Source organism: Rhincodon typus, chromosome 1 (assembly GCF_021869965.1).
Source record: "Rhincodon typus isolate 14 chromosome 1, sRhiTyp1.1, whole genome shotgun sequence".
Classification (NCBI taxonomy): domain Eukaryota; kingdom Metazoa; phylum Chordata; class Chondrichthyes; order Orectolobiformes; family Rhincodontidae; genus Rhincodon; species Rhincodon typus.
The window spans coordinates 130,857,344-130,879,390 of record NC_063332.1 but is presented as its reverse complement, the minus strand read 5'-3'; the positions used below and the strand labels follow the sequence as shown (position 1 = coordinate 130,879,390).

The window sequence follows — 22,047 nt, the reverse complement described above, 5'->3', positions numbered from 1 at the left end:
GGTCTAGGCCCGAAACGTCAGCCTTCCTGCTCCTCTGATGCTGCTTGGCCTGCTGTGTTCATGCAGCTCTACACCTTGTTATCTCTTAAACATATATTGAGGTCAGTTTTGAAGAGCATTATAAACTGTGTCAAAGAACACAGAGGATGGTTATTCAGAGACATCTATCAGAAGATGTGAGGATCAGGTTATTCCAAGGAGCAGTGCTATTCAGTTTATTCATTTTCTGTTCGGCTTTTTATCAGTGAAATAGGAGTGCAAAGGAAAATAAACCTGGTGAAATTTTCGGGGTGGTTCAGATGGGACAGCAGGAGATGGGAGCTTGTAACAATGAGAAAGGTGTTGATTGGGTGCAAAGGAATCTAGGTAGATTGGGATTAGGAAGATAAAGTGGGAACTGGCAAAATGGATTTTATTGTAGTCGACTGCAAAGTGATGTCATTAGCAAAGGAACCAGACTGGCCCTAGTAGCACAGGAAAAATATGTGGATGGTCACCGGTTAAGATTTTTATTTTGTAACGTGAAAATAGCTTTGGAATACAATTTATCTATTTTATCATGTGTTGCTGTCAGGTTAAATCTTATCCATTAGGAGCTATTGCACAGAAACCTCCCAACTATTTGGCATACTTGGGCCAGATTTTCATCATGGAGGTGGGAACCAGGAGTCGGGGTTTTCCAATATTGCTATCCCAATTCTATCCCAGCAGTGCCTGCTCGCGGGATTTCATGCTGCTGAAAACAGCCAGAGATAGAAATGGGAGTGGGCCTTCCACGTCCACTCTCTACCCGCCGTTTGTTCTCCCAAATGGTACCAAACCAGGACTGAAAAATCCCATCTACAGTTTCAGGTGATTTACCTGAATACTAGCCATTTCAGAATTTTATTTCTTTTGTTTCATTATCTTGAAATCTTAAAGGGGGAACATCATCTGGACGTTCCAGAAAAATGTGCACTCTTAATGCTTTGTTGATTTAATATGAAAAACACAGCAGAGTGCTTGAGTTTCCCTGCCTGGCAATGTAATTTGGCATGTTTCTCAATGCAGGGGGAGGAAGTTCCACATTTGAGATGATAGATTTGATTATAACTTTTTAAGAAAGCCCTGCAAATGTAAGATCTCATTCAAGAAGGTAGAAAGGCAGAAAGCAGGAAAATATAGTCCAGTTCCGTACCAACTGTCTTTGGGAAAATGCTGGACATATTGAGCAAGCAGTGACAGGTAATTAAGAAAATCACAATGCAATCATTAATATAGTTTTAAAAAAGTAATGTCGTGTATTGAGAAAGGGTTCTTTGAAGATGTAACAAGCAAAATGGATAAAGAGAACCTACTGGACGTAACGTATTTGACTTTTCAAAAAAAATTTAATAAGGTACCACATCAAATTTTTAAAATAAAGATTAAAACATAAAACCTCCTTCCTCCTCACTCTCCTTCCCCCACCCCAACACACTCCCATGTCCCAGTCCTGCCACCCTAAGCCCCTCTACCAATCCCCACAACCCCTCGTATTCCCTGTGCCACCATATGCCTGTTTACCTATACCCACAGCCCTTCATAACCCCTGTGCCACTCTGTGCCCATTTACCCATTCTTGAAAGGCTTTCATAGAATCTCTGCCTCCCTTTGCCCATTTCCCATTTCCCATCGCCCCTCATAGCCCATGACACTCTGTGCTCATTTACCCATTTGACATAGCCCCTTAGACACCCTGTGCCACCCTATGCTCACCTACCCATCCCCCATGGCCCAGAAATACTTTGTGCCTCACTATGCCTCCAGTCATCTCCTTGACCTTTTATAGTCCCAATGTCAACCTAAATGAACTCATACCCACTTACTGTCCACCATTTGCATTTCCCTCTCCATGCCAACTCACCTACTGTCTGCCATGATCAAACCTCAGGAGGCATACTGACTAGTGTCTATTGATGATATCGCTGTTGAAAAGAAACTCTGATAACAAAAAATGAAATGCCTTCAATTAAAATCTTACGAAAACAAACATTTCCCTTAAGTGCTTAACTCTTAAATGCTTAATCCTTTATCTCAAGAAACTTTTAAATTCAATAAACATATGGACCTGTCTATCCAAATGTTCACTTGACAGGCACCTCATTATGATAGTGATAGTTTAGGAAATTAGTCATGCAGCTCAAATTCTATAATGGGTTGTATATGAGCCGGCACTCTGAAACACCTAGCACTTTTCTTTTAACTCAACATTTTTTTTGGAAAGTTCTTTAACAACATTGCCAGTTCCATTGAGTTTATGAACATTTTACAAACAGCATTGCTTTATATAATCCCAAAGTGTGCCCTATGTCCTCTAAAGGCGTCCCAGGACCAGCTTCAAAGGTATACTTTACATCTGGAAGGGAGTATGAAACATTTTCCAGTCTCTCATATCCCCCTCACTCCCATTTATTTCTACACACTCCACACCACCCAACCATGCCAACCCATCAAATCTAATGCTCTGTACTCATTTTCCATGGTCCCTTATACCTCTATTCCAACTTAGTGTCTTCTGCCATCACCTACCATTTTAACACATTGAGTATTCGCAAGTACCCATGTACACAAGTGAAAAAGTTAACATTCAACATTGTAGAGTGCATGCTACAGGGAAGGCACTCGTAGAAGAAGGCATTTTGTCACCTGCTGGCAAATCTTGATGCTGATTGACATTCTTGACACTTGTCGGACAGTACTTGATACGTTTCAAAGTCCCAAGGAGTTTATGCACCTTTCACATACAATCCTCTGTACAGTTAACAGCCCCAAAGGGCACCTGATAACCCTCCACCCCAATCAGACTCTAACCCCCAACTCCAAAGATGTTCTGGGACCACATCTGCATGAGTATCTCAGCCCTCCAAAGGCCAGCCCAAAAGAATTACACTGTGTACAATCCTGATCGTACCTGGTGTAATCTCCACACTCTGGATTCCAGACACCGGAGATTGCAGAATCCTATTTGAGTGCAGACAAGTAGCCATTTAACTGGCACACAGTGCATGAAATACTGCCTGCCCCAATTCTGCTTCTTTGAAAATGATAAGTGCCGAGTTCAGGGACTGGACTTGGGATTCCAACTTTTCCAGCACTGCAATAGGGGTGCAATAGGTACTGCAATAGGGATGTTCCCTATTGTGGCCAAATTGGGACCCAGTGCATCATGATAAACGAGTTATGTTCAAGTTGGCATTTGTAGCTAGAGGAGTACTACAGAAATCATGGCTGGGGCGTCAGCCGTTTAAAATCTGTTAGTTTCTGAGATGACAAGCTAGTGTCTATTTTAGTTAAATTTCCTGATGATACAAAGGTAGGTGTGGAATCAAGTTACTGGGAGGACATAATAAGTCTGCAAAGGGAATAGATGAGTGAAATGAATGGGCAAATATTAGGTAGATGGGGTACAGTATAAGTAAGTATGAGGTCACCCATTTTGGCCTGAGGAATCAAAGACATTATTTAAATGGAGCAAATTTACAGAGTGCAGTGATACAAAGAAACTTGTGTGTTCTTGTGCATAAATCACAAAAAATGTAGGTGTGCAACAGGCCTATTAGGAAAGGAGTTCCAGGATTTTGACCCAGTGATAGAGAAGGAATGAGGACATAGTTCCAAGTCAGGATGGTGTGTTGCTTAGGAGGAGACTTGTCAGTGGTGGTGGCACCTTGTGTCTGCTGCCCTTGACCTTCTAGGTGGTAGAGGTCCCGGGTTTAGAAGGTCCTGTCAAATGACCCTTTGTGAGTTACTGCAGTTCATCTTGTAGATTATATACACTGTTACTATTATGCATCGATTGTGGAGGAAAAGAATGTGAACAATGCTGCCAAACATGGGGACTGCCTTGTCCTGGATGGCGTCAGGCTTCTTGAGTGTTATTGGAACTGCACTCATCCAGACATTTCAAATGCTGTCATGCCTACCAAGGTCTGGTGAATAATGTTAACAAGGAAGAACTGGGTAACGTTCAAATAAGGGAACATGGTTTCACCTATCAGGTAAAACTCCTTCATACAAAAGATGGTCTGTGTTTGGGGGAAGTCAAGAGAGTTAATACCAGTAATTTTTAAAGGGAATTCAACAGGAATTTGATGTGAAAATCATGAAAGAATATTGGTAACTGATTGCATCCTGACTGTCAAGCTGGATTGAAATTTTTTTTCCTGATCCTTTAATTTTTTTATACTTCATTTCCCTTCAGGCCATTGTTACATTTTTTTTACTAAAATTGCTTCAAGTTGTCAAAAAATTTGGAGAACAATCTTCTCCAGATGGCCAGATCTCCATGTTGCATTATTTCTAACGCATGACAAACTGTTGAGGTTCTCATTCTTATCAGAATTGAGGCCAGATTCTTGATTTTGTTTTTGTTATTGGTTTCAGAAGAGGGGCATAAGTCAGCATTTTTATCAGTATATAGTTATATTGGAATATTTGCTGCTCAGTGATGCTACTAGGTTTTATCTATATAACACCTGCAGTTTGCTGTTCAGAATAAGATGAGCTGAGAAAAGCTGTCAAAAGTGACTGTGGAGGTAGGAAGATAGTGTAATTTTATGTTTTCCTTTCATTGGCAATACCACCAGCAGACATAGACAAGCCTTTGACGTACCAAAATAGGATCATGTATTATTGGTTGTTATACAGGATATTCAGTGAGAGTCTCCAAAAAAAACAAATTAAACCAACACCAAAGAGCTATTTGGATTCCTGAGCAGCCTGCCCACCTCTATTGTCCAGTGCAGGCAGTATCATACCATTGTGATCTTTCTGGTTCTTTAAGAGCAAGCAAACTGTTACCCAATGATGAGTCTTCTGCAATCAATTACACTTCTCCAGACAAACTGTCAAATGCCTTTCAGTGAAGTTTAAAAAAATGTTAACAATTAAGTGAACTTCATTTTAATTTAATTTATTTTATTCATCATTAAGTTTGCCAGATGAGTTGTGAGTGCAAGAACAGCTATCAGATGAAATAACTATCCTGCTTAGTCAGCAACATTACTAATCCTTTTATGATTACAAATATTATAGCTCACTTTGAGGTAGTGTAGGAGAACAATCCTATCAGCATCTTTTGTTAAACGGCCGCATCTGCTTCTCATCTTTTCTCAATACCCTCAAAGTTTAAAATACCTGTAGGACCCGATGTGAAATCAATGATAATCACCAGATGGGCCACCTTTCTAAATAAAAGCACTCAGTGCAAAGCTTTGGTCGCTAAATATACAAATATAAAATAAGGAATTTCTGAGAAACTTGATCTTAAGCAGCCATTCGAATGTTGCACATCTGGATACCGGACTTACCAGTGGTGACTGTCTTTTGGATATTACCACAGCAGCTACTCGGCGTTATGAGTTTCTGTCATTGTTCTTGCTGTAACTGAATAGGCTAATTCTAGACCTGTGTGTCTTTGGGCTTGTGGGGCTGGACATCCCATAAGACAGTGAAATGCAGAATTTGTTTCCTTTTCTTTCCTTCTCTGCCTCTGCTATGCCTTATCATTAAAACATTATGACTCAAAGCATGATGTAGCTTGAAGGACAAATTATCACCATTCTGAACAATTGACAGCTAACTCCACCCAGTGATTAATGTCAAAGTTGCCACACTTCAAGGAGAGCTTCAGAGAGTCTTTGTCTTTCCTTGAAAAGCAATATGAAAAGTAAGCCTAACGGCAATCGTGTAATCACTGAAAATTGCCATAAAAACCCATCTGGTTCACAGATGTCCTTTAGGGAAGAAGTCTGACCATCCTTACCTGGACTGCCCTACATGTGACTCCAGAGCTATAGCTATCATGACTCTTACCTGCTTTCTGGGTAATTAGCGATGAGCAATAGATTTTGGCCTAGCCAGCAAAGCCCACACCCCTTGAACAAATTTTAAAATGAGTTGGCCATTTTTGAGGTGAGAATGCAGGACCTGGTAGGGAACGTGGTTTTCAGCTATTTGGACACAGTGTTCAATCCAACAAAGCTGATTTTGGAGCAGCTTTTCAGGAGATTTTATGAAGCTTGCTTCTAAAAATACGTAACATTTGTTCAGCAGTCCTCTTATTGAATCAAGAGGATTTAATAAAGACATGGATGATGGAATTTCAATTCATAAAAGTCCTTTGCAAATAATTGTATTTAGCTATAAATAATTCAGTGGAGATTTAGTCTTACTTCCTGATTTCTAATATTTTTCATGGCACATGGATGCCCTTGGCAATACCAGCATTTGTTGTCCATCCTTAATTGCTCTTGAGAAGTGGGTGGTGAGTTGTCTTCTTGAACTGCTGCAATCCAACAACTGTAGGAACACCACAGTGTTGTTAGAAAAGGAGTTCCAGGATTTTAATCCAACAACATTAAAGAAGCAGTTGGAGTCTCCATCTAATTCGGGATGCTGCAAGTTGGAGAAGAATTTGCAGGCAGTGGTGTTAGAGAGGAATAAAATGGGTCACTTGCTTCTCCAGATTCCAGGCCCTTTATTGCCTTGGAGCTCCATATACAGATAAGAATAATTAGAGGGAGAATTAATCGCCAGAGATAATGATGCATAAGTGGGAAGTGAATCTCCAAGACTGGATGTGTAAAAATAGAATAAGATGGGGGAAATCTCATGTTGTTGGACAAAGGAAGAGAGACTCTGGAGTTGATTAGTATCTTGATTGTGGACCCTTTGTCAGGTCTGGACAGAGGGTCTGTGTCTAAAATGTTAATTCTTCTGTCCTCTTCACAGCTTGTCTTTGTCAAACATTCATTCTCATTGATCTTTGACAGGTTTTTCTGTATAAGACAGGAAAGTATAAAATATACGAAATATACAGTTTAAATATTTCTAATGTTCTAGTCAGTTGTACTATTGACCAAACACAGTGAACATGATGGTAAGATCTTAACTCTTGAGATAGGTAGGCAATTTTGACTACTAACTGGCTCTTTTTGCTCTATTTTAGAACGTTCTATTTCAGAAAAAAATCTGTTTGATACTTTAGGCTGATATGAACATATCTGATGTCACTTAAATTGAGGAGAATGTGTAATTGAAATTCAATTTATAAACAGATCTATTTTTAACCAAAGGCATTATATTCTTCTAAGTTATATATTGAGTTACTCGTATCATAGGGAGCTAGAATGCTTGCCTGTAGGAGTTGATATTGTCTTGAACAGGAAGAAAGCTTTTTGTGAGGAAACTGAAATGTAACAACTTCCTTTTCTGTTCTTTCTGTCATCATTTAGCACAAAATATGGCAGCTGTGTTTGACACGTTAGGTACCAAATGAATTCGAGAACTGCATCAGAATTAAGGTGATATTAAACTCTACATTGGACTTTAATGTAGCCAAAAGACTTGAAGTCAAGACAAAAGTCTTGAAGAATCACTGTGTTTGAAATTATTTTGGGAAAATTATTAATTGGATGTAGTTATAGCCAAATAAAACAAATATGTTGAGTAGTTTCAAATTTGCCTAATTATATGCTTTGTTAGTCAGCACTTCTCTTTTCTCCAATAGGTGTGTGAATATGTAGATGGCACCAAGTCCTTGAAACTGGGTGACTTTGGTCTGGCAACTGTGGTGGATGGACCCCTGTACACAGTGTGTGGCACACCAACATATGTCGCTCCAGAGATCATTGCAGAGAGTGGGTAAGCCATGACCAGAAGAAGCCCTTGAATATCGGGCATGTTTTGCTGAAATGGGGTATCTCACAGCATGTTCTACTGGTTAGACTTTTTTGTGCACATTTAAGCTTTGAATTTTTTTGCCTTTGTTTTGTCATAAGTGTGAGTTAATAATGATTCATGAAGCAGGGACCTTGGTGAATAATGGTGTACCTCCTTAATCAATGTGATTAAAAGGATTAGAAATACATAGAAGAACTGAGCCAGAGAGTAAATTGGAATGAGTCAATGCAGGGTCAATTCATGTACTGCAAGAGAAATAATGGAGAGGGGAAGAGCAAATGAAAAACTGAAGTAGAAAGGATTTTTCTTTTCAAAGTTACATTTATAAATTTCCCAAAACAATTCACAGCCTGGAGGAATGATAATCTACTCTTATACTTCTTCACTTTCTAGATAATAAAGGTTAGTTGGTAGTTATTATCTTAATGCTGATATTTACTAGGTTTACCTTTTTATGCTGAGAATAATATGCAAATGCAACAATTTCATAAAAATCTTAGGGCATTTACTGGCAAAAGTCTTAGATTAACCCAATCTGTTCACAATCTCCGTGTCACATTTGATCCGTGGATGAGCTTCTAATGTCATTAGTATTATCACTTAGACCACTTCGTGTAACATTGCCCAACTGCTTTCTCTCAGCTCACCATTTTGCTACTTTCAGATTTGGCCACTCCAACACACTTCCGGCTGATCTCCTTTAATCTATCCTCCTGAAACTTGATCTCATCCAAAATTCTGTTGCCTGAATCTTAGTTGACAGCAAGTCCCAATCTCCTTTTCCCATTGCCATATCACAACCCTCAAAAGATATAAAATTATAAAATTATTTGCCAAGCAAGTTCAGTAATGCAGCCAGTACAATAGGCTTTCTGTGGAGAGAAGGGATAAAACGGAATAGATGGAAGAAAGATATCCGAAGCTCAATCTATAGACAAGGAATGGTTGCATTGGAACTATTTGCTTTTTCCTGTTATTTAAAAGTCCTCGTGTTCTTAATTATTTTTACAGATATGGTTTAAAGGTCGACATTTGGGCAGCAGGAGTCATTACATACATCCTCCTGTGTGGGTTCCCTCCATTCCGCAGGTAATCTGCTTCAGACTTCTCACAGTAAAGAATTATATTCTTTCCTATCCCATACAAATAAGCATCTTTTTGCTGAGAGTGCGCAGCTCGTGCAAGGAACATTGCTCTTACATTTGATGACAGAATATTAACTAACCAGCGGTAAACTGTTATTTTGAAAGCTGCTAAAGTTCCAACTTTATGCAGGTTCTGGAAACAAAAACACAGGTGGAGGCTGTGAAAATTCAGTACTTCCATGTTACCAGCTCCTGCTGAGTATCACAATTACAAAGTTTAAATATCACAGTTAACATGGCAGTATTTCATGGAACAGAGACGCTGAAGGATATTTTTATTCTTTCATGGGAATTACTGAGAAGGCCAGCATTTGTTGATCATCCTAGAGTGCCCTGGAGAAGGTGGTGGTAAGCAACCTTCTTGAACCTCTGCAATTCATCTGGTGTACGTGCATCCATAGTGCTGTTAGAAAGGGAGTTCCAGATTATTGTAGCAGGAATTTGACTCGGCAATGGTAAAGGATGAGCATTATAATTCAACTCAGGGTAGTGTGTGGCTCATAGGGGAACTCAGGTCATGATATTCCCATTGTATTTACTGCCCTGTTGATGAATGGAGTGCCGAAAATGGAGGCGCTTTGTCATGAATTATGTTCAAACTCTTGAGTGTTATTAGAGCTGCACTCACTGAGAGTATTCCATCACACTCCTGATTTGTACTTCAACGATTTTGGTCAGGCTTTGCAAAAACAGAAGATGAGTCAAACACCACAGAATTCCAGACTTGATATAGCTGGAACAAGAAAGCTGCAGGTCTGTGATAACCTCCAGGATGTTCATGGTAGGAGATTCACTGATGATAAGACCATTGTCGTCGAGGGGAGATGGTTAGGCTCTGTTGGAGATGGTCAATGTGTGGCACAAATGTTATTTCTAAGCCAGAACATTGTCCACGTATTACTGCATGTGGGGACAGACTGCTTCAGAGTCAGAAATGGTACTGAACATGAATGGTAGACAGCTGAAGATGGTTGGGCTTCAGACCTAGCCTAATGATTTCCTACAGTCCTGTTCTGGGACTGAGATGATTGACCACCAACAACCACAACCATCCTTCTTTGTGCCAGGGATTGGACACTAATCATCTGTTTCTGCACTTCCAAGTTTGTGGCTGCCTGTTGATCTGGAGGCAAGATCTTGGGTATATTTCCCCTACTTAACCTGAGGGTGCTGATCTTAAGCACTGGACTTACAGAGGTTAGCATTCTCACCAGAGATGAGGGATCAAATCTGGCACATTTCTAGTTTGTAAAATCAGCTGTAAAATCTCTAAGTGCTTATGAGAAGTTCAGTTCTTTGCTCTCAGCTGCCTCAAGTGCAATTATCCTTCTCTTAAGATGGTCTTTCAAGTACACCAGTTGATGCTGTATTGGTACAGCATGGAATAGTTCCTCTGTTGTCAACCACAACACTAAATATTGACAAAGCTTTAGCTCAGGTTTTTCAATCAGTAACAATTGAATAGAACTTGCCATTCAACATGCTTACATTTCGTTATGACCTGTGACTATCAATTCCCCATTATAGGAGTTAGGGACCAGCATGGATGGGGTATTCATCAGGGTGTGTCTTCAACTATTCAAATTAAAGAATTCTTCCTGAGGCATTTCAGGTCTAAACTAGCAAGTGTAAATTAGAATATTTAATTCAATGTTAAATCGTGTACAAAATGGAGAGGAGAGAGAAATGGGATTAAATAAGGGCATAATGACAGAAAGATAAAATTAAAAGATGGTTTATTTTTGAAGTCTCCAATAGTAATTAAAATCTGAAGAACTGCAACTCTGAACAATTAACAGTTAATTTTCAATATTAGAAGTATTATTTGTAACTGAAATATTATCATGCTGCAGCTGGTTCCTAAGCAATACCAGAATAGTGCAACTTGAGGAGCAGGAAAAATTGCACATCTTTCTGATTCCCACATTAAACTGCAGACATGCAGACACCAACAGGTTCTGTCCAATTTACTGTTTATTAATGGTGTACACTAATAAATTCACCATTGTTTGTGCCACAGAATGCAGGCCAAACCGCAGTGTACATTAGGATTTAGATGTTACATCCGTTTTCTCTGAAAAGTCTATTCAGAAGACAGACTGGCATTTCTGTATAGCTGACAGAACTGTTTAGTTTGCAGGTTAAAAGCCCTGATGACAGTCTATTTGACACATCTCTTTTAAAGCATCTATCTATCCAGAAGCACAAGAAGCCAATTCCTACAGCTAAAATTATTTTTCTGTATTTACTGAGAGTTTCAAGAATCCAGAAACATGTAAATTAACTGGATTGATTCCAAGTTGTTTCCAAATTCTACTCTAATAACCGCATTTTTGTGTTTTTACAGTGAGAACAATGTCCAGGAAGACTTGTTTGACCAGATTCTTGTTGGACGACTGGAGTTTCCCTCTCCTTACTGGGATAGTATCACCGGCTCTGCTAAAGTATGCACAGGGTTCTGAGTTACTTTGAGCTGGGAACAATAGAGTTATGGCAGAATTTTAAAGGGGGATTACTTTCATAAACAACTGTTTGGCAAACATTTCACGGAAGGAAAAACAGTGATAAAACTTGAGAATGAAATATACTGGTCCTCTTCACCTTGAATGCCTCAGATGGAACTACAGTATAAGCAGAATGTTCATGTCCAAGTATTACTGACTTTTTACTGTACTTCTTTCCCTCTGGGTTGCTCATGCCTGTTGAAACCATAATTCCATCAGAACAAGCAGTACCATTGTGTCACCTGCACTACTTAGTACTGTGCTAAAAATGAAGCAATGTTCTGACTTCTCTTACTATCCTGCAAAAAAAATGCAGAACAAACACATTTTAATGAAGATTCATCAGGTCAAAGTTATTACAAAGTTACCTCTTTGCAGCCATGTTTACATGAAACAAAAATCTGACTTAATTACTTCAGTCCTATTTTCCTTTAGCTTCTCAAAGCTTTCCCACATTTATTTCCATTAGTGCAGTATTTATTAGGGCAAGTTTTATACAATACCATTGAAGATTTACACTATTTTAGCAGTTGAGAAGCAGACTATATCAATATAGGGTGAATGGCAAAGAACTAAAGATGACATGAGGGAAATCTATTTTTTGCAGCGAGAGGTTGTGATCAGGGAAGAACAGTATGAGTTTGTGTTGGAGGAGGATTCAATTGTCATTTTCAAGAGAGAATTGAACAAAAACTTGAGGAGAAAGACATTGCAAAGCTATGGGGAAAGAACAAGACAGTGGATTTGAGTGTGTTACTCCTGAAGAGAGCTAGCAGGGATGCTTCGTACCAAATGAACTGTTTCTGTGCTGTAATCTTTTTATGATTCTATAGCTGCTGTTATGTTGGAGTTCTGCTACACATTGTGAATGGAAATTCTGGTGAAAGCTTTGTGACATAATACATTTCAGACATCCAGGAGATGCATCAGACTCCAATATCCAGAATAGCAGTAAGAGTTCAGAATGATAAGTGAGAGAAAGGGAAAATGGGTGGGGTAACCGAAAGGGAAAAAGAAAATGTATGTGATCAGAGGGGAAAGGAATGAGATTGCTGAGTTAAATGAGGGTGGAAGTTGAGCAAGCTTAAAGTGTGAGCAGAAAGAAAGGAGATTGGACACAGTTGAAAAAGGGTTTAGTCAATGTGGGATTAGGTGTGTTAATGGGGGTGAAGGTTTATTGGCATGTTAATGGAGGATTGGCAAGATGGCGGGGTAAGATGGGGTGTGTTTATGGTGGGAATGGAGAATAGCAATGTTAATAGAGGGTTTGGGAATGTTAATTGGGGTGGTTAGCAGTGTTAATGGGGGTAATTACAAGTCAGGTACGAGAGGACTGGATGTCTAACGTACTGTACCATCATTTAAAAAGGGTGAAAAAGCTAAGACAAATAATTATTGACCAGTCAGTTTTATTTTGATGGTGGACAAATTATTAGAATCAGTTCTGAGAGACAGAATAAGGTGTGATTCAGAAAAGCATAGATTAGATTATAAAGCCATAAGAAATAGGAACAGGAGTAGGCCTTTCAGCCCTTGAAGTCTGAGCTGCCATTCAGTAGAATCATGGCTGATCTGATATTCCTAATGAGATAGTAGGAACTACAGATGCTGGAGAATCTGAGATAACAAGGTATAGAGCTGGATGAACACAGCAGGCCAAGCAGCATCAGAGGAGCAGGAAGGCTGACGTTTCGGGCCTAGACCCTTCTTCAGAAAATGTTCCTAATGCCCATTTTCCTGCCTTTTCCTACTACTGATAAAGAATCAATCTATATCAGCCTTAAATATACACAAGAACTCTGCCCCCACAGCTCTTTGTGACAAGAAATTCCAAAGACTCCCAACCTTCTGAGAGAAGCAATTCTTCCTTGTCTCAGTTTTAAATTGGCACCCCTTTATTTTGAAACACTAATCAGGGAAAGTCAGCATGGTTCTTTTAGGGGAAGGTTGTGTCTCATTAACTTGATTGAATCTTTTGAGGCAGTAACAAGAAGGATTAATGAGAGTAGTGCAGTGGATGTTGTCCACCTGGATCTTAGTAAAGCATTTGACAAGGTCCCATATTGGCAGCTTGGGCAGAAAAATTAAAATCCAAGCGACACAGAGGAATGTGGTGAGTTGGCCATAATGCTTAGATGCAGATGTAGGCCATCCAACCCATCAAATCTGCTCTGTCATTCAATGTGATCATGACTGATCTACTAATCCTCAATTTCCCTTCCCTGCATTTTACCCATAATTCTTACTGATTAAAAATCTATCTCAGCCTTTAATATACTTAATGAACGAGATACCTGTAAGATTACTATCAGCATCTCAATTATCTCCATTGTTATTTCCGATGATGTCCTAGGACACCTCCCACCATGTCCATGGGGGATTTCAGATTTAGCCCCTATTTTTCCTAGCACTTATTCTCTAGTGATAGATATTGTAATTATTTCATCTCCTCCTTTTGCCCTTAATTATTTAATAATTTTGGAATGCTATGGTGTCTTCTACAGTGAGAACTGATGCAAAGTATTTATACAACTCCTCTGCCATTTCCTCATTCCCCATTATTATTTCCCCAGCTTCATTCTCTAAAAAGCCTGTGTTCACTTTGGTTTTTCTCCTCATTTTTATATATTTAAAGAAGCTCTTGCTGTCCGTCTTGATATTATTCACAAGTTTACTCTGAGTTTACTTCCTCCCTCCTTATTATTTTTTGGTCACCTTCTGTTGGTGTTTTAAAACTTCTCCAATCCTCTTTATACATTATATGTTTTTTCATTCATTTTGATGCTATCCTTAATTTTCCTGGTTAACTGTGGTTTGGCTTATCTCCTACATAGAATTCTCTTCCTCACTGGAATATATTGTCGCTGTGAGCCATGACTGTTTTCTTAAATGCCTGCCACTGGTCCTCAACCATCTTTGCTGCTAAATTCCTTTCCCAGTACACCACAGCCAGCTCCACCTCATTCCTTTGTAATAACTCTTATTCAAACTTAGTTTCCTTATTTCTTACCTCCACCCATATAGATTCTGTGTGTTCTGAGCCAAGATCGTTTCTTGTACTTATTTAATCCCATACCAAAATGCTATCCCACCAACCGTTCCTTCCTGTCTGTCCTTTTGAGTCACATGCCACTGAATATTTAATTCCCAGTTTTGATCTCCTTATAACCATGTAATGGCTATAAGATCGTAAGTTAACCTCCATTTATCCTGTTAATTCATGTATTTTGTTACAAATACTATGCACATTCAAGAGCCATTAATTTTGTCTTTTTTGCCATATTTTCCCCTTTTGACCCTATTTATTTTCTTATTCACTCCTGGGACTTGGGCATTGCTGGCTGGCCAGCAGTTCTTGCCCATCCCTAGTTGCCCTTGAGAAGGTGACTTTTCTATGATTGTACACTCTGGGTATCATTATCCAAAGAGCTGCCCTGTAGTGCTGCCATATCCTCTTAATTTTGTAGTGAATCTGTGATTGGCTTCATGACAAGAAACAAAGGTTAATGGTTGATGGATGTTTTCAATGGAAGGCAATTTCCGGTGAGGTTCCACAGATCTCAGTGTTAGGTCCCTTGCTATTTGTGGTATACATTAATAATTTGGACTTAAAGCAAGATTGGGATGTTTGCAGATGATGTAAAAATTGTCTGGGTGGTTGACAGTGACGAAGATAGCTATCAACTCCAGAATGATGTATATTGAATGTGCTAGTTCTAATTTTCCAAAAATCCTTGGATTCTGGCAAAGTACCAGAGGATTGGAGAACTGCCAATGCGACACCATTATTCAAAAAGGGAGGGACGAAAAAGTGAGTAACTATAGGTCAATTAGCCTAATGTCTGCTGTTGCAAAAATGTTGGATCAATTACTAAGATGTAATAGCAGAACATTTGGAAAATCATAATCTAATCAAGCAGAGTCACCATGGCCTCGTGAAAGGGGCATAATATCTAACTAATTTGTTAGAGTTTTTTGAGGAAGTCTCAACCAGAATGGACAGAGGGAAACCAGTAAATATATTGTATTTGGACTTCCGGAAGGCATTGGACAAGGTACCTCACAAAAAGTTGTCATAAGATAAGAGCCCACGATGTTGAAGGGAAAATTTAGACTTGGATAGAGAATTGGCTAATTGGCAAGAATCAGCAAGTGTAGATAAGGGACTCTTTCTCAACCTGTAATCTGTGGGGTTCCACAGGGATCAGTGCTGGAACCACAACTGTTTACAATATATATTAAGGAAGTGAATGTACTATAGCAAAATTTGCAGATGACACTAAATAGATGGAAAGGCAAGTTGTGACAGGATTACAGATAGTTTGTAGAATGATATTGATAGGTGGAGTAAGTGGGCAGAAAGTTGGCTAATGGACTAATGTAGGAATATATGAGGTTGATCATTTCGGAAGGGAGAACAAAAGTACAGAATATTATTTAAATGGAGAAAAATGTAGAAAGCTGCAAAACAAAGGCATTTAGCATTACTTGTGCATGAAACACAGAACGCTAGCTCAAAGGTGCAGTAGGTAATCAGGAAGACCAATGGAATGTTGGCCCTTATTTCAAGCGGTTCAGAGTATAAGAATAGGAAAGTCTTAATGCAATTGTACAGTGATGTGGAGGTGCCAGTGTTGGACTAGGGTGAACAAATTCAGAAGTCACACCATACAGGTTTAAAAGTTGGAATCACAAGTTTTCGGAGCGCTGCTCCTTAGTCAGGTGAAGTGGAGGGAAGTGCACGGGCACAGAATATATAGGCTGACAGATAATAGTAAGATAATTCTAAATAATCAAGAGTGTCGACAGTTAAGTATAAGAGATAGTAGGAACTGCAGATGCCGGAGAATCCGAGACAACAAGGTGCAGAGCTGGATGAACACAGCAGGCTAAGCAGCATCATAGGAGCAGAAAGGCTGACGTTTCGGGCCTAGACCCTTCATCAGAAATGGGAGAGGGGAAGGGGATTCTGAAATAAATAGGGAGAGAGGGGGAGGCGGATAGAAGATGGATAGAGGAGAGGAAACAAACAGGTCGAAGAGGCGGGGATGGAGCCAGTAAAGGTGAGTGTAGGTGGGGAGTTAGGGAGGGGATAGGTCAGTCCAGGGAGGACGGACAGGTCAAGGGGGCGGGATGAGGTTAGTAGGTAGGAGATGGGGGTGCGGCTTGAGGTGGGAGGAGGGGTTAGGTGGTAGGAAGAACAGGTTAGGGAGGCGGGACGAGCTGGACTGGTTTTGGGATGCGGTAGGGGGAGGGGAGATTTTGAAGCTTGTGAAATCCACATTGATACCATTGGGCTGAAGGGTTCCCAAGCGGAATATGAGTTGCTGTTCCTGCAACCTTCGGGTGGCATCGTTGTGGCACTGCAGGAGGCCCAGGATGGACATGTCGTCTGAGGAATGGGAGGGGGAGTTGAAATTGTTCGCGAGTGGGAGGTGCAGTTGTTTATTGCGAACCGAGCGTAGGTGTTGATAAGTATAAATAGTGTGAGTAGAGTGTCGACAGGCTGAATAACAAATCTTTACAGATGGTCAAGTGTCAAACAATGTGAGTAAAGTTTCAGCAGCTGTATAACAAGTGAATGGATGACATACGAACTGATTAAGGCAGAAATAATTACAAAAAAATCAAAAATAAGATGGTGTTGGAGACAAACCATATGGCTGGAAAAACATGATAGGTATCAGAGTAGTGTGACAAGGATCTAACCAATCACAAGTAATCCAAAACTGAACAAACTAATTAAGGTAGAGAGATAATTTATCAAGGTGATGGTGTCAACACAGAACATTAAGGAATATTCTAAAACACAACAGGTTTTATTTGGTTTATGTTTTTTGCTTTTGAACTTCAAGCCAGTGGAAAAGTCAGTGGTTTTTAATCAACTCAAAAACAATATAAAATGTATCTTAATTTGTTTTTAAAAAGCTGGCAGAGTTTTCAAATATTGTTTCGAAAATAGAACACAATATACATTACTTACTAAAGCTAAGAAACAAAATATTTTCTAATATTATTCAATAGAGTTGAAGGTTTCTGCTACCGAGTGAAAAAGCCCTTTATCAATGATGAAGGAATAAAAGCTTCTGTAAGTGAATAATATTTCCTTCAGGCACCCATTTGACTCCCAGCAAAGATTGCACACGTACAACAAAGAGCAAAGCAAGAAGATCACAACAAAACAAATAAAGACTGAAAGAAATGCAGATGGTGTAAATCAAAAAGAAAAACAGATGTTGCTGGAAGAGCTCAGCAGGTCTGGCAGAACCTGTGAAGAGAAATCAAAGTTAATGTTTCAGGTCCAGTGACCCTTCCTCAGAACTGATGGTGGCAAGGAAAATACCAGTTTATATGCGGAAGATAGGGTGGGGGGAGGGGGTTAAGGAGTAAACGATAGGTGGGGATCGAGCTTAAGAGAGAGAATAACAAAATAACTTGAGTCTTCTGGTACTTCACTTTTCATTTTAAGTTTATCAGGTTAACAAAAATTATTTTGATTTCTTTAAAGTTTAATCAAAAATGAAACTATATGTAACCCCACCATAGTGTTTTGTGCTTGTAAAATCTTCCTTACTGTTCTGTTTTGACACCATCACCTTGATAACTTGTTATTACCCCTCTACCTAAATTAGTTTCTACAGTTTTGGCTTACTTGTTATTTTGGTTAAACCTTTGCCATGTGACTCTGATACTTATCGTGTTATTCCAGCTGTTTGGTTTGTCTCTAGCACGATCCTATTTTTGATATTTTGTAATTGTCTCTCTGTCTTAATTAATCAGTTCATAGGTCATCCCTTCACTTGTTATTCAGCTGTTGATACTTTACTCACATCATTTGACATTTTTGATCACCTGCAAAGACTTGATGTTAAGCCTGTCGACACTCTACTCACACTATTTGTACTTACCTGTTGACAGTCTTAGTTACCTGGACTTATCTTGCTATTATCTCTCTGCCTATATATTCTGTGCCCGTCCCCGTCCCCGTCCCCGTCCCCTCCCCTCCCCTCCCCTCCCCTCGATTAACGAGCTATGCTCCAAAAGCTTGTGATTTCAAGCAAACCTGCTGGATTATAACCTGGTGTTGTGTGACTTCTGCTATTGTACAAGGTGCTGGTGAAACTGCATCTGGAGTATTGTGAGAAGTTTTGGTCCCTTAATTTAAGGAAAGATAAGGCAGTTCAGAGAAAGTTTGCTAGGATGATCCCTGGTATGGAGGATTGTCTTGGGAATGAAAGCTAAACAGGTTGGGACTGTATGCATTAGAGCTCAGAAAAATGAGATTTGATTTCTTTGTAGTATACAGGACTCTTAAGGGGCTTGAGAAAGTAAATACTAGGAGGATGTTATCTACCATTGGAAAGCCTAGGACCAGAGTACGTAGTATCAGAATAAAGGAATTAAGGCTGAGATGAGGAACTTTTTTCTGAGGGCTGTGAATCACAGAGCTGTGGGGCAGAGTCCTTCTTGATCAGTAGGGAATCAAGGGTTATGGAGAAAATGCAGGAAAGTAGACATGAGGAATGTTGGATCAGTCATGATCCAACTGAATGGCAGAGCAGGCTGGAGGTGCCAAATGACCACCTCCTGTTCCTATTTCTTGTAGTCTTCTGGTGGGTGTTTGAAATTCACTGCCCAGTTTAATGATTGAGGCAGAAACCCTGAACTCATTTAAAAGGAACCTGGACACACAGCTGAATTGCTGTAACCTGCAATAACCAAACACTGGGAAGTGAGACTAGAATGGGCAGCTGGTGTTTTTTTTTCTTTCTCACTTGTGCTGTTTCTGTAGAATTAGCAGTGCTGTTTGTGGGTGTTGGCAACAGCATTCCCTCTAATCTTCTAATCAGCTGTGCAGGCCTCTGTAGTCTGTGTGGCAGTGACTTCCGGATCCAGAACGTCCATGTCACTATTGGCCTGCTGAAACCAGTCGCTGGGCATAGAATGTTGGAATGGCGGTGCATACATGCAATGACGCAACTTAAAGGTGACAGTGGTTGGCCATGTTTTTGGGAGATGGGGATGGGGGGTGTTGAGATTCAGTGTCGATAGGAAGTTTGGCCATATTAATGGGGGAGATTGACATTGTTAATGGGGAGGATCAGTTCTGTTAATGGATTGAATAGTTTTGTTAATTGATTATTGGTGTGAATGGGGGATTTTGAAGTGTGGATGGTGGGCAACAGTCACAGATTGGAGGTTGACATTCGTGGCATGCTGTAAGGAGGCTGAGTGTCGTTTCTGTTTGGAGAACAGCAAAGACTTGAAAAATGATTTGGAGGCTGTGGTGTACTTGTTATGTGAGCTGCAATTTCAGTTTTGCTGCACATCACATGGTTTCAGCCAGAACTGCTTTTGAAGTTTTAGGATATTATAAAATAGTTGGTCAACATTTGTTTGTAAGGTTTATATGTGTGCATGTGTGTTCTTATCACTGTGTGATAGAAGTACAAAATGCAAGATAGCCACATCTCCTTCAGAATGTGAATAAGAAGGAGAAGCAGTGACCTCTTCTGATTATTTTTTCATCAATCAGTACTCTGGCAAAATGATTCAGTAACTGCAAGTGGTTTTTTTTGGGCATAAATTTGGTGTAATCCATTTCCCAAATCTGGTTTTTCTGTGTCACTAACACATCCATCCCCACTGCTGAGATTTCCCAGTTTGTCATGTGCCAATTAGCTTGCAAACAGCTGATAGGTGAACTAGGGCATGTTTCTTAGCCTGTTGCAGGCCTCAACTCTGGGGTCCCAGGTTGCCAGAAGCTGCCAGCCAATCAAAGGTCAAAAGACCGCCAGTCAAGGCCCACTCTTCACATTCCACCAGTGACAAGGGAAGTGTTTCTTATTTTCTTGTCACAGGGTTGGGGGTCACAAGTCAGAGACAAGGGCAGGCAGGTGGCTTTCAGAGACCACCCTTTCCACTCACCTGTTTCTCCGATTTATGCCCAGGGATAGTTGCAGGGCAAACCCAAAAAACAGCAAGCTAATCGTTCTGGTTTCCCAGTCAGGTAACTAGCCACCTCTCTCTCCTGGCGAGAAGAGATGTTATTGGGCAGGTGAAGAGTTGAGGCCCATAAATGGCTATTAATTGACCACTTATGGCTGTCAGTTGGTCCCAGTGAACCTTCTTGGTCAGAACTTGATGGGATGGTGAGAAGGAAGTGAATATCTCAAGGAAAACTGTCTTTTTTTTTCTCTTCTTGTCACTATCCTCGCCTCTTTCAGGGAAGGGATAATTCTGCCCTTTGAATCTGTTTTCCTGACACTTAATCTCTGGCTTCAGTGTGTAATTTCTTTGCAGGAACTGATTAGCCGAATGTTGCAGGTGAACATTGAAGCTCGGTACACAGCTGAGAAGGTTCTTACTCATCCATGGGTGGCTGTGAGTATCATAATTATATGGAGAGAAAGAAAGATAAGTGTATGAATAGGCTACATTGAATTAGAAATGGGGGCCATGGGAATGGTTACTGCAAGTGCACCATTGAGTTGTTGAACTCGATCAAATTATAGCTCATTTATTTTAAATAAAATGTTGAAGTTTCTCTTGTGGAAGGAGGGAGTATTAGAAACATGGCTTGATCAAGAGGATGGTAATAGATATAATATTCAGGGTATATAGAGGTTAGAAAAATCAATTCTACAGAAAATGAAACAGAATTTAGCAACACCCTAGCACCATCTGAAATTCCTTGTTGGTATTAGGGAAAGTTGTTTCAATGACAGGACCCTAAGTGTTGGAAGTAATAAGAAATAGAGAGCTACGAAATGGTCTGCTTTAATTAAATGACTGTAATGTGACAAACTGCGGCTGATACTGAGTATTCTACATATAAGAAGTAGGATAGTATTCTCTATAAGAAGATCAGAGTATGTGAGGACAGAAAAGCAAGTTTAATATGTGATTCTATAAACCTCACACAAACTGGGAAAGCACAGCTGGTATAGAGTCACATTTGTTAGTTATAAACAGGACTGCTTCTTGAGCCACCACTTCAAAGAAATCACGAGAGACAATGCTGACTTTGATCTATGTTCACAAGTCGGCTAGAATAGGAACGGGAAGTGGGATTTACAGCACTGCTGATGCAAGTTCTAAGGTGTAGGAGTCAATAAATACCCAATAAAGAGGGTCAAGTTTATAATTTTAGTCATTTATTAAGGAGATTATAAGATGAATAGTCAGGAAAAGTATACAGCCAGTGACAGCTGAGAGCAGTTTTGGTGGCAATTTCTTGTATGCTCTGTTTGCAGCCTTGTTTTTTGTTCTCTATCCTTCAAGCTGACAGGGTCAGAGGTGGTCAGCAGGGACAGTGGTTAGGAAGTTCTTCCCGGAGCTGCCACTACCAACAAGGACTGAAGCCAGTATTGATCATTTTAAATATAGTCTTTCCTGCCCAAAGTGATCCTTTTTCCCTCTTAAGTCTTTAACTTTTTACTCAGATAATGGTCTTGCATTTGGGTTATGTAATCACCATCATCAGGAATTTCTTTACTAGAGATGTGCCATTGGCAGAGACAGTAGGCTTACCCAGTGTTTTCTTTCAGACAGCAAGCTAACTTTTTTAAAACTCTCTTAATAAGATGACTAAAATATTTAAGGTTTTATAAGGTTGCTAGACACTAATTTCTTACAGCTCTCCCTTGCTTGAGAAATAAATATGCTTTCTGATTTTCCACAGATGATTCTTT

At 39.8% G+C, this 22,047-nt stretch overlaps 1 protein-coding gene across 4 annotated transcripts in view; it reads left to right on the top strand.

The window, feature by feature from the left end:
- dclk2a (doublecortin-like kinase 2a) overlaps positions 1-22,047 on the top strand; it is a 145,851-nt gene that overhangs the window by 95,028 nt on the left and 28,776 nt on the right. For all 4 annotated transcript variants that reach the window (XM_048614800.1, XM_048614735.1, XM_048614912.1 and 1 more), the window contains exons 9-12: positions 7,532-7,665; positions 8,716-8,793; positions 11,197-11,293; positions 20,657-20,737. In XM_048614800.1, the coding sequence (XP_048470757.1) occupies positions 7,532-7,665; positions 8,716-8,793; positions 11,197-11,293; positions 20,657-20,737 (390 nt within the window). The remainder of the gene's footprint in view (positions 1-7,531; positions 7,666-8,715; positions 8,794-11,196; positions 11,294-20,656; positions 20,738-22,047) is intronic.